At 39.3% G+C, this 12,648-nt stretch overlaps 2 protein-coding genes across 3 annotated transcripts in view; one reads left to right on the forward strand and one right to left on the reverse strand.

The window, feature by feature from the left end:
• The window catches only part of LOC131797250 (substance-P receptor-like), a 3,226-nt gene extending 534 nt beyond the window's left edge, over nucleotides 1-2,692 (forward strand). The window contains exons 2-3 of one of the 2 annotated variants that reach the window (XM_066166212.1): nucleotides 703-1,242; nucleotides 2,310-2,692. In XM_066166212.1, the coding sequence (XP_066022309.1) occupies nucleotides 703-1,242; nucleotides 2,310-2,341 (572 nt within the window). In that variant the 3' untranslated portion in view covers nucleotides 2,342-2,692. Of the gene's footprint in view, nucleotides 1-702; nucleotides 2,087-2,309 lie in introns of those variants that run through there. The other variant, XM_066166211.1, reaches the window with a different exon arrangement.
• Nucleotides 2,693-10,593: 7,901 nt separating this feature from the next.
• LOC136280133 (D(2) dopamine receptor-like) lies at nucleotides 10,594-11,259 on the reverse strand. The gene has a single exon (XM_066164822.1). It carries the CDS (start codon nucleotides 11,233-11,235, stop codon nucleotides 10,594-10,596), a length of 642 nt encoding a protein of 213 aa, XP_066020919.1. The 5' UTR covers nucleotides 11,236-11,259.
• Between the last annotated feature and the right edge of the window lie 1,389 nt (nucleotides 11,260-12,648).

Raw genomic sequence — 12,648 nt, forward strand, 5'->3', positions numbered from 1 at the left:
TTTGGCGTGTTTGATTTAGGCGAACCGATAAGGTGTCATTCAAGTCTTCCTGTTTCCTTGATTGACACGTGATGTTTACGAAAGTCGCCTCGATAGATAAGATAGAGTTAATATATATGGCTGTGGTATTTGTTTTTTGCTGAGTTCCGTAGTTTTTTGTAAATTGTCCTTTAAAGTTGTATGAAATTAAAGTCTTGAAAAGTGTCACAACAAGCCTTCGCTCGAGTGAAATTTAATTTCCGTAAAACTCTGAAAAATAATGAGATCCGATCAAACTGATTGTGGTTTTAGTATAGGTACATGAATGTCTTACAACACACGAAAACGAGCGAAATCCATGTCTCAAGCAAAATCGACCGGACTGCTCTTACAGAGATACTCTCTTAAGTTATTATAAACGCTTGAGGATGGACAAAGAATGATTGAAAGACAATTCGTCGCGGCTCTGGAAGTTTTGGAATGCCATCAATTTTTTATAACTTCCGTAAATTCGCCATAAATGTGGAATTTCAGAAAGCACCAAAATATAACTGTCGACATCCAATGGCATAAAAAACATTTAATTGATTCTTAAAGGTAAGAGTGCAATGATATGTAAATTAGCTACCATGGATTAAGTTTCTGTATATCTCTTTCTAGTAGCAGTAGAGCAAGTCACCTGTGATAGACGATTCTATGTAAGGCTCTTTTTCAACCCCTTAGGAGTTCTCCATCGAAGGAACACAGAAATGTCGTTATTTACCAACACTACCATAGGTGGAACCAATACCTCCACCGAGAGCACAATTGAACAATATGAAGAACCAAAAGCTCTGTACATTTTCCGTTTAACCCTCTTCTCCGTGATCATCTCGGCCAGTTTAATCGGCAACTCGATGGTTTGTTATGCTGTGTGTACCATACCTTCCCGCAAGCCTCTGTCCTACCATCTCGTCGCTAACATGGCCTTCGCAGAAATTCTAAGCAGTGTTTGTTTAGCCGTCATGTTTGCGAGAGAGCAGAATCCAACTGACTGCGTCCTTCAAGAGGCCGCATGCATTTTGAATCCGTTCCAAGTAATTGCTCTTCTCATTGTGATCTACTCACTGGCTGCCATCGCTTTTTATCGTTACAGATTCATTGTAAACCCTCTTCCGCGCGGACCATCCGCTAAGAAGATTACAATTCTGACCATATCTGGGCTGTGGCTGTTGTCATTTGCAATCGCCTTCCCCTATTTCTTTGGTCTCAGGTTTAGAAATGGTGAGTGTGAGGAGCTGTCTGTCGTAAGTAATAGATCCTATGTAGCTATCAGATTCATCCTGAATTACGCTTTACCATATATGATAATGCTAGCATCTTACGGAGCAGTGGCGTGGAACTTAGGGAGGCGAATCGCAGAGATAAAGAAACGGAATCGGGATTTGAAAGTTGCACCCTCTTGTATTGTTGAAACTAAACTCCAAGAGTTGCGAGATGGCGCGAGAATGGAGGAACGAAGAAGTGTTCTGCTCGATCAGAATAACCGAAGAGACAATTGACCAGCTCCCAGTTGGCTTGATAGCTCAGTTGGTTAGAGCGCTGCACCGGTATCGCAGAGGTCATGGGTTCGATTCCCGTTCAGGCCTGAATTTTTTTCAGGCCTTATTTCTCAACTGCTTAAGTTGAGTATATACTGCGATGATCTTCATTTGCTTAAAATGTATTTTCCGCAGTACAAATATATGACTTTCATGTATTCTTATCACACCTTCTCCATCTACGGGTATATAACGAACTCACAATTGACCAGCTCCCAGTTGGCTTGATAGCTCAGTTGGTTAGAGCGCTGCACCGGTATCGCAGAGGTCATGGGTTCGATTCCCGTTCAGGCCTGAATTTTTTTCAGGCCTTATTTCTCAACTGCTTAAGTTGAGTATATACTGCGATGATCTTCATTTGCTTAAAATGTATTTTCCGCAGTACAAATATATGACTTTCATGTATTCTTATCACACCTTCTCCATCTACGGGTATATAACGAACTCACAATTGACCAGCTCCCAGTTGGCTTGATAGCTCAGTTGGTTAGAGCGCTGCACCGGTATCGCAGAGGTCATGGGTTCGATTCCCGTTCAGGCCTAAATTTTTTTCAGGCCTTATTTCTCAACTGCTTAAGTTGAGTATATACTGCGATGATCTTCATTTGCTTAAAAAATTATTTTTGTTGTTTGTTATTTTCCGTATCAAGCCCACTATGTGTGGGAAAGGGTTTGTAACATCACTGCGTATCAATTTAGATATCATCAACTCTTTATTGATTTTAATTTTATTTTGATTTGCCTTCCCAGCGCCTTACATCCTTTGTGTTATGGAACAATGAACAGTTTCTTTGCTAAGGCGTTCTCCAAAATCATTCTTTGTAGATCTTGAAAACACAAGAATAAATATGTATCTCAAGTCGTAGAATGCTTTGCTCAAGTTCGAGCAAATTCTCAGGTTTGTTTTGCATTGTTATTAAGGCAGTTTCCGGATGAAAGTTTTGTCAACTTGTTCCTCAGCATTTTACGCCGTTCAGGGTTGGTGAGTTTATCTCAAAATTGGCTTTTTAACATATACAGACTTATCACGATGATAAATGTTTATGCGGCCTGCACATCTGCGGCAACAAAGATAGTGGAAGATACTCTTGAGCAACGTTACAAATGTTAAAAACTTTAAATTACTTCAAAACGATTCAGAAACCGGTACTATCTTTACGCAACCTCCACTAATTTCGTTCCAACGTAACAAAAACATAAGCAACTTCTTGGTTAAAAGTTCAAGATATGAGACCAACGGCCAACCTGGAACTAAGCAAATGCGCTCGCTCTCGATGCAAAACTTGTCCTTTCATTTACAACGTAGAGAAAATGTCGGAACCCGAAAGATCCATTAAGATTACCGATCACTTCACGTGCACCTCCGCCATTGTAATCTATTGCGTAACTAGCATTTGATACAAAAAGTTATACATTAGTGAAACAGGAAGACGACTAGGTGATCGATTCCGAGAACAATTTCGTGACGTAGAAAGAAATGAAAAGGACGCATCCAAACCAGTCGCTAGACGCTACAATTTCCCAAATTACTCTGAGCAGCATATAGCAGTTTGCGGCATTTCCCTCTATCTAAGCAATTCGCAAAGCCGCAAAACTCTAGAACAAATACGAGAAGAGAAATTTTATATCTGAAAATAACCATGTATTATTTTGTTTATTACATAAACACAATAGCCCATTTTTGACAAAAAAAGTCGACTTGATTAATAAATGAAAATAAAAGGATCGACAATCCCCGTCACTGCAGTATCCAAGTGTCGCACTGGACATGATTGTGCACACGACAGCGCTGAAAAACTCATAAGAAAGCACTTTCTTCCCCTGGAAATGTCACCAAATCGTCGGTGACCTTGATAAACAGTTCCAGCGATTGATAGAATTGCACCTGACATGATAGATCAGTTCAAAAAGAGCAATAAAAACTTACTCGCTGGTCGACTAATGAACTCCCCAGGGCTTGATGGCAGGAACATTGGACCATGTGGGCTGCGCACGCACAATTAAAAAACTACCGCCGCTGATCTTCATACTGCATCTTTAAAATCATCACCACCGAACGAACGAAGTCACAATTCAATGGATCGAATGTTGAACGCATACATTTAGAGCCCAGGCCTCACACGGAAAGTCAGGAATAGTTTTGCTGCTCGCTAATGCTCGCAGTAACAAAAGTTTTTATTATAACGATTCTAACTTGGATTCCCGCCTTTGAATCAAGAAGATACGGTGTACTGCTGGTAGATTATCTTTTAAAGATGAAGTTAATTGGTGTTACATCACGATGCTTTATGACTGGGATTGGTTTAGAAAATTTGCACCACCTCTTCACTCGAGTTTTGCCGCGCTCTCTTTGTCTCCATGGGATGTTTATCTTGCTGACAGTCGAAATTTCTTTTATGAATTCAATCGAATGACGCTCCATCTTATTTCGGTAGTGAATTATTGATCAGGTTAGTATGGCGTGCTGTACAGTCGGCATAACTTGATTTCGACCTTTCCTCGAATCATTCCCACAAATTGATATTTCAATTTTTATCTTTAAATGAGCTGAACAAGACGTTAACAATGCTTCCAAGAAGCTACCTAGTTTTTATTTCTCGGATATTGTGCTGTGGAGAAATTTCTGCTACTACCCTAGCAAGATAGATATACAGACACTTATAGGCAGAAATGTGATCGTAGAAAAATGTTAATATCGTCGAGCAGCTAAGGTAGCCCGATTGATAAGATTTCATTCATTTTACGGCGCTTGTTTCTTATAAGGATGCTATCTCCTTTATCAAATCATTCTTTGCGAAAGCTTGACAAGAAGATATCAAAACCTGTTCCTAATATGGCAGTTTAAGACTGCTTTGAAAAGCATTAAATTTTAGCTTAAATAGGAACCGTGTACGCGAAAAGGTTTGTAATGAACCATTGAGAAAAGGTTCTCTCATTTACAAAATATTCCCGTCTGCGACTTTGTTGAGAGTATAAAAATGGCGACGGCAATCAAAGGACACAAAAAAATTATTTTAAAAAGCTGGTCATGACAAACGACTGCGCGGGAAATTTCACTGTGATTAGCGCAAACACAGCTTGTCGACACAATAACAAAAAACTTAGAATCCAAACCTTCCGCAAGTGCCGATATTTTTTTCGGTAATCTTTTTCTTTCAAGCAGATCTGTGCCTTGAAGATGCCGTTGTATTATAAGAGGAATTTGAAATCGTTCTGAATAATTTGAGATATAGCGATAGACTAAACTGACCGCCGCTCAATTCTCGCTGGATTTGCAAGCAGATTTTCACTTGGGTTTGTTTAGGGGGAAAAGCACGCGAAATGTCGATTGTGACGTAGCAAGGGTTTTTAACAATTTTTTTTTGGTTCCTCATGAGCCGTCCAGTTGCTGCCGATGTAAATGTGTATTCACGGCTTCCAGTCGCATGAGTTTTTCTGTTCGTAAAACGTGCGTAAAGAAAACGCATGCGAACAATTTCCACCGCCACGTAAAAATGACTGCCATGCCTTTTAACGTGAGGAAAATGTTGGCCTGTGCGTAGAAGTTGAAGAAGTGTGCAACTTAACTTGCACTCTTACGATTGCAACGTGCGTAAAACGTACGTAAACCTCCAGAAAGAAAACGAGGAAGTAGAAATATGATAACGTTTTGTTGACGCACGTAAACGTTCATCTCAACGTACCAAAGTATGTAATTTTTTTAAACGCACTTTTACGCGCATGGACAAAAGCAACAGAGGAAATCCTGCTTAATGGCACGACATTTTGCCGGTGTTTTGGGCGTTTGAGGGCCGCGATTTTCCTTTACATCTGGGATTTTTACCGAGAAACCCCTCAACTACAACCTCAACTGCATAACATATTCGAAGCCGCATTTTAACTCATCACTCGGACAATTCACTCAGTGTCAGTGAGGCCTTTCAACCACGCACGTATTCCAGAAAAATCCTCCACACATTTTAATTCAAATTGAACAGCACGTTTTAAAGACGGTTATCATATTATTGTTGAGATCAATGCGTCTATACTTCTGTCATTTTCTTTGAAAAGAACCAATGATCACTTGAAATTAAGAGAACAAATACTTAGGTCCATCTTATGACTGACAACTCAGTTCCGTTATTTCATAGAACTTGTATATATAATTATCATTTATGTGCAGTCTGTACTTTAACGTTTAAGGTACAGACTGAAATTTGCAATTAATTCCGGCGAACATGTTATGTTTACCGACTGAAGGAACATCTGAGAGATGTTTAAAAGTAGATTTTCCCGTTTCCTTCTTTCATCTACCTTATGAGATCTATAATATTCTTTAGCTCTATCAGCTGTAAACAACCTCGAGGTTCTTGTCAACAAATTTGAACTGCAGGATGTTTTGACTTCTGATTGTCACTATGTCTGAAGCCCTGAGGATGTTTAAAACACATCGACTCACACTCAGCGTTAAATATAATTACCCCAGGTTTTGTTTTCATGATGACTTTTCATCAAATGCGTGTGTTTCTTCCGAACAAAGACACGCTTGTAATGATTGTTCTCGAAGTTTCTCCCTCTTCTGTTCAACACAGATCCATATCCAATAACTGGAACATTTGCAGACTCGAACCTGGCGCTGATTTCGCTGCTTGCTGAAATTTTTATGTAACCCGACATATCGGTGGTTAATTTTTATTAAAATATACGATGTATTTATAAAAGTACAAAATACACCGTCTGTTTCGTATTTCTGGTCACTTGTTCCCTACGCCCGATAACCCGATCACTCGATTACTTGAAGCTCTTTCGCTTTCCCTACACGTTCGATTTATTAGGAGTCAAATTATTTTTCCTTTGCCCACAGAATCAGTTCTTTTCAGGCATTTTTATGTTGACAAAAATACCCCCCCATCCTTCCAAAAAACACACATTAAACTTTCCTGAAGTACTTCAGAGGACTTTTACAGTTATTGATCACATTTTAAAATCCTTTAATCAGCTTCGTCTCATTAAACCACCAGAAGCACATATATTTCTATATACAATGGTTTAAACGATATATCATCTGGCAAATTTTGCTCAAGGAACTGAATGATCAGAAAATAATCTATGAGCTTCTAGTCTAAGTAATTTTCCTTGCGAACGGTGAACATATTTACAAGCAAAACCACCGATATGTAATTCTCAAGAGTTTTTATACAAAATGCACGTGGCGGCAGGAAGTCGTTATTTACGACGACAAATTGAAAGGCTGGTTTGCTTCAATCTGATCTTGCTGAAAACGATCCCCAGCATAACTCAATTTTCAATACGTTACTGAAGGTATCCGTTTCAAGTATTCTTGTGATTTAGATTAAGGAGACTATTGACGCGAGTGCTTTCACTGGCGTGAATTGTATTTTTAAAATAAACATACTCTTACATATCAACCTCTACCAAGCTTGCATCGTTATAATTGGTATTTTTTTTTAAGTTGTTCGAAAACAAACAGTTTTCCGCGAACAATCTTTTGCGGTATTTAAACTTTGGAACTCTCGACTGGAGGACATTCCTTTCGTGTCCAAGATGGCTGCCAGACATTTACAGCTGCCACACTGGGAGCGTAGAACTTTTATTGAGTTGGATTCAAAAATGAGTCAGTTTCACAGCTTGGTAAAGGTTTATCCAAAGTTCCACTTGCGACTTGAGGTACACATCAGTCATAAGGTCTACAAAGAATGATTTTGGAGAACGCCTTAGCAAAGAAACTATTCATTGTTCCATAACACAAAGGATGTAAGGCGCTGGGAAGGCAAATCAAAATAAAATTATAATCAATAAAGAGTTGATGATATCTAAATTGATACGCAGTGATGTTTCAAACTCTTTCCCACACATAATGGGCTTGATACGGAAAATAGCACGCAACAAAAATAATGATAAGCATAAAAATTATCTTAAGTAAATCTTTCTCCGGGTCTGTGTTTTCGGGTTTGCTGTCTCTTCGGTTATTCTGATCGAACACGACACTCTTTCGTTCCTTCATTCTCGTGTCCTCTCCCAAATCTTGTAGATCCATTTGATCTTCGACAACACAAGACGATTCGGCAGTCGAGGCCCGATTTCTTTCGTTAATCCGTACAATTCGCATCTTCAAGTTCCACGCCACTGCTCTGTAGGATGCAAGCATTATCACATAGGGTAAAGCGTAATTCAGGATGAATCTAATTATTACATAGTAATAATACAATACAATACAAAGACTTTATTTAAACACGATAATTGTTAAAGCGACTACACGCTTGTGGGGTCGTGCGTAAAATGGAATAAAATGAAATGTAGTAAAATACAATAATTAAAGTAGCCTATCAAAATTAGAAGATCTAAAAATATTTAAAATTGGGGTCCTTAAAATTCACTGTCTGTGGAGAAATGGAATTAAAGTTCAAATTTAAAAGTGCCTTTGATTTGTAGGCTAACGAGGAGAGCTGCTTAATGGTTATATTTCTTAAATTTGATTCTTGGAGAAGTGTGTTAAAAACGATAGGTCCTCTTCTGGAAAAACTGTTTTTCATGTAATATGTATTGAATTTTGGTACTTTTATGTTGGCATTACTTCTTAGATTTTTCTTAGTATTCACGTCAACTTCTTCGGTGGTATCTAAGATGGATATAGGTAAAGTCTTCTTATCTATTTTGAACATCAGTTTAGCTAAATTAACTTTATATGTGGTTTCAATAGAAGACCATCGAGCTTTGCTTAGTACGTCAGACTTAGGCATATCCCATGGCCAGTTAAAAATTAATTTTGCCGCTCTACAGTGTAAAGACTCTAATGCAATTAGGCCCTCCTTATTAGTAAGGCCGCCCCAGACGGTGATACCATATATAATTGATGGGTAGATTACTTTAAAGTATAAGTCCAGTAGCATGGGTCTTGGTAAGAACAAGCTGCGCTTCAGCATGTTAAGCTTATTTGCAAAGCTGATCTTTAGTGCTTTGACATGGTAGTCCCAGTTAAGTCTATTATCAATATAGACTCCAAGCAGCCTGGTGTGTTTAACCCATCTTATACAATGATTCATCAGTATTAATGACTGTAGTGGACCAGTGAAGTTTCCTCGATGAATTAGCATGCCTTCGCATTTCTTGGGGTGAGGCAATAGTTGATTTCTTAAGCACCATAGCTCTAGTTCCTTGAGAGCAGCATTCAGTTCGGCAATAACAATGTCTACGGTGTCTCCGATACAGAACAGGGTGGTATCGTCTGCGTACATAAAAACAGTTGCATTTGTTATATTATCAGGTAGATCATTTGTGTAAAGTGCGAACAAGGTTGGACCGAGGACTGATCCCTGAGGAACGCCTGTATTAATGCGAGCAAAATCAGAGGCTGCGCCGTCAATGATTGTGAACTGTCGCCTCCCCTTTAAGTAGCTGTGAAGCCAAGCAGCGAGGTTGCCCTTGATCCCAAAGTCAATCTCGAGTTTATGCAGCAATATTTTATGCGATACACAGTCAAAGGCCTTTTGAAAATCGACAAAAACCACGCCGACAACTTTACTGTTATCAACCGCTTGTCTCCATTGTTCTGTCAGTTTTATAAGCATTAATTCAGTAGAAAAGCCTTTCCTATAAGCCCATTGGTTTTCAGTGACTAAACTGTGCTCGTGGAATGTATGGTTGACGATTCTCTGAGAGACCGTTGATTCAAGGATCTTGCTGGGTATACTGAGAATAGAAATTGGCCGATAGTTGCTCATGTCGCTCTCATCGTCCTTTTTGTGGATAGGGCTCAGCCTAGCCACTTTCCATTGTTCAAACACGTAGCCAGATCTTAGACTTTCACAATAAATATGGTATAATGGATGGACCAACGCATTCCCGGCAGTTTTTAGAGTTCTAGAAGAAATCTGGTCGGGACCGGTAGCTTTATTCCATTTAAGATCTGATAAATACTTTTCAATTTCGGATTTTGATAAAATAACGTCTTTGATAACAGGAACTGACTTTAATGTTGTGGCAGCGTTGACTTTTGTGAATGAAAAGTTCCTTGTTAGATTAATTCCTATATTAGAAAAGAAAGAATTCATCAGATTTGATTTTTCTTTACTATCGACTGCCAGAGAACCGTCTTCCCTCTTCAAGGGTCCAATAGCCTTTCTGAGTTTTGGTGCAGTGGCATTGCGAAGAAGATTCCAATACTCCGCAGCGGTTTTTATTTCAAGTAGTTGGTTCTTGAAATGTTTAGTTTTCGCCCGACGTACGTCCGTGGTGATTTCATTACGTAATCTTTTGTATTCCTTCCATTTGACCGGATCTTTTGTGCGAGTGGCTACTTTGAATAATTTAAACCGTTTGTTCATCTTTAATCTTATTTCGCTGTTAATCCATGGTGAACAGACGCTGCGAACCTTGACGTCTTTATAAGGGGCATGGACATCACAAACATCGTTGAACAAAAGATTCCAGCCCCAAAGGACGTCGTCTTTGTCTTCGAATATATCCAGTACGTGAAAAGGTATTCGTTCGATATCTTTCTTGAAATCTTGAATGTTACATCTCTTGAAGTTTCTTGAGCGGACAATCTTCGGAGGGGGTCTTTTGGATTTCAACTTCAAAGTGGCGTAAACTAAACTGTGATCAGATATGCCCAATGGCAGCACGCCGCATTGACGAACCATGTTTGCTTTAGTTGTAACAATAAGGTCAATTAGGGACTCCGTTGTGGATGTTATTCTAGTTGGTTGAGAGATAATGTTTTGCATATTGAAGTCTTCAAAGGTCTCTATCAGCTTCTTCGTTTTGCCCAAAGTAGGTATGCCGTCAGGGTCCCTATTTAATAAACAACAGTTAAAATCGCCAAGTATAAAGATGCTGTCAGTTTTAAGCCAAGCTTTTTCGAGGGCTCCACGAAAGCTTTCGAAGAAATTCGTGGACTCTAGCTCAGACCTATAGATTACGGAGAACAGAGTAGTGTTTGTAGGAAATTTAACCTGTATCCAGAGAGCTTCAATGTCTGAGGCTGCCAAATCTCTGCGATGAGTAACGGATAAATGTTCAGCATAATACATGATCACGCCGCCGCCTTTACGTTGAGATCTATCACAACGTATGAATTTAAGACCAGGAATTTGTAGCACATTATCAGGTAGTACTCATTGTTTGCGACAGGCAGCTCGATGCATTCACCATTTCTAAATCTGAGACCGAAGAAATAGGGGCAGGCGATTGCAAATGACAACAGCCACAACCCAGATATGGTCAGAATTGTAATCTTCTTAACGGACGGTCCGCGTGGAAGAGGGTTTACAATGAATCTGTAACGATAAAAAGCGATGGCAGCCAGTGAGTAGATCACAACGAGAAGAGCAACTACTTGCAACGGATTCAAAATGCATGCGGCCTCTTGAAGAACGACGTCAGTTGGATTCTGCCCGCTCGCAAACATGACGGCCAAACAAACACTGCTTAGAATTTCTGCGAAGGCCATGTTAGCGACGAGATGGTAGGACAGAGGCTTGCGGGAAGATATGGTACACACAGCATAACAAACCATCGAGTTGCCGATTATACTGGCCGAGATGATCACGGAGAAGAGGGTTAAACGGAAAATGTAAAGGGCTTCTGGTTCTTCATACTGTTCTATCCAGGAAACAGATCCCACCGAGGGGGGCTCGGTTGAGTTTGTGATGTTCGTATTGTTGATAAACTCCATCGTTTTTGCCGTCTTCCGGCTCTTGTCGTTGGTCTTGTCCTCTTTGTTAACACCTTTACTGTGAGAGAGATAAGCAGACAACAGATACTGTGGTGCGAAGCCGTTTTCACAAAGACTTTTCCGCCGTCTTCCTCCCGACTGTTTTGTTGATAGTCAACGTCACGAATGGCTTCAAATTTTAAACCTGTCAATATATGAATGACGAATTGTATTGATTTTAATTATAATTAAAGTTATCATTGCAGCTCTCGTATCTTGTATCTCGATATACATTAGCTGATGATAATACCTAGAATTACACTTTTAAAGGCTTTTAAACATTTTCCCCGATGAATTCTTTGTTGAGTATTGACTGACACAAATGACACCAAATTTTCGGACCGTGAGTGACAAATGAATGACGAATCAGTGATAAATTATAAATGCCGGTCTCGTCAAAGATCGCTCCGAGAACAAAGAACGGCGCGAGTGTACTTGGTATATTAAAAATCCAGCTGGTACAGAGCCATAATCATTGCAACAGTTTAAGATCACACAAACACCGCAACTGCCAGAGATTCACGAAGTACATTGGTGGGCTTTAAATAAACTTGTAAACATTCTATGGGGTTTAAGTATGCCATCGTACTATAAGAGGAAGTTATCGAGGTAAATTATTGAAGATATCCTACCGATAGACAGAGATAAAACTCACTTCAGTTATCATTAGAATCTACCTACAGCTTTTCATTTAGTTTTGTATGGGGAAAAACTCGAGAGATATCGTAGCTATATCGTAGCTACAGCTTTTAGCAAAATTCACTTCGGACAGGTTTGCAAATAACAATTTACTTCTTAATCAGCATATGAATTTTTTTAAAAGTAAACAGAGATTTATGCTGCAGAGACAACTCAGATCAGAAAATATGAAACTGCTTTTTAACCAAACATTTGATAGTTTGATGAGAGCACAAGACGTCAGCCTGTTAAAAAATAAGAGAAGCACCTCGAACTTTCTTCTCGTCACCCACACTGTTCACTCATAGCTAACACTAATGTTCTTTTGTTACCGCGCGCGTACGCTAAGAACCTCTACTGCACATTTGATCAAAATTGAACTGCACAATTTCATACCTGACGGTTATTTGCGAGGTTTGATCAGCTTGATCTAATTCCTGTCTTTTCTATCGAAAGAAACCGATGATAAAAAATAGATACCATCTCTTTATTGAAAACTCAAGAGTTGTACGTAGAATTAAAGTCTAAGTAGTTCAGGTTAGAACTTGAATGAAAATTTGCAATTGAATCAAGCGAATTTTTCGTATGTACTGACTGAGAGAACATCTGGCAGATGCTCAATGGCACATCAATCTTTCAATTTTCTTAAACCCTGGTCTCAAGTAGTCCGAACTATGAAGCGCCGCTACAACGCAT

This window comes from Pocillopora verrucosa, chromosome 4 (assembly GCF_036669915.1).
Source record: "Pocillopora verrucosa isolate sample1 chromosome 4, ASM3666991v2, whole genome shotgun sequence".
NCBI classification, from domain to species: Eukaryota; Metazoa; Cnidaria; class Anthozoa; order Scleractinia; family Pocilloporidae; genus Pocillopora; species Pocillopora verrucosa.

Coding starts and splice junctions, on each gene's coding strand:
- LOC136280133 (XM_066164822.1), bottom strand. CDS start 11,235: ATGGAGTTTATCAACAATACGAACATCACAAACTCAACCGAGCCCCCC.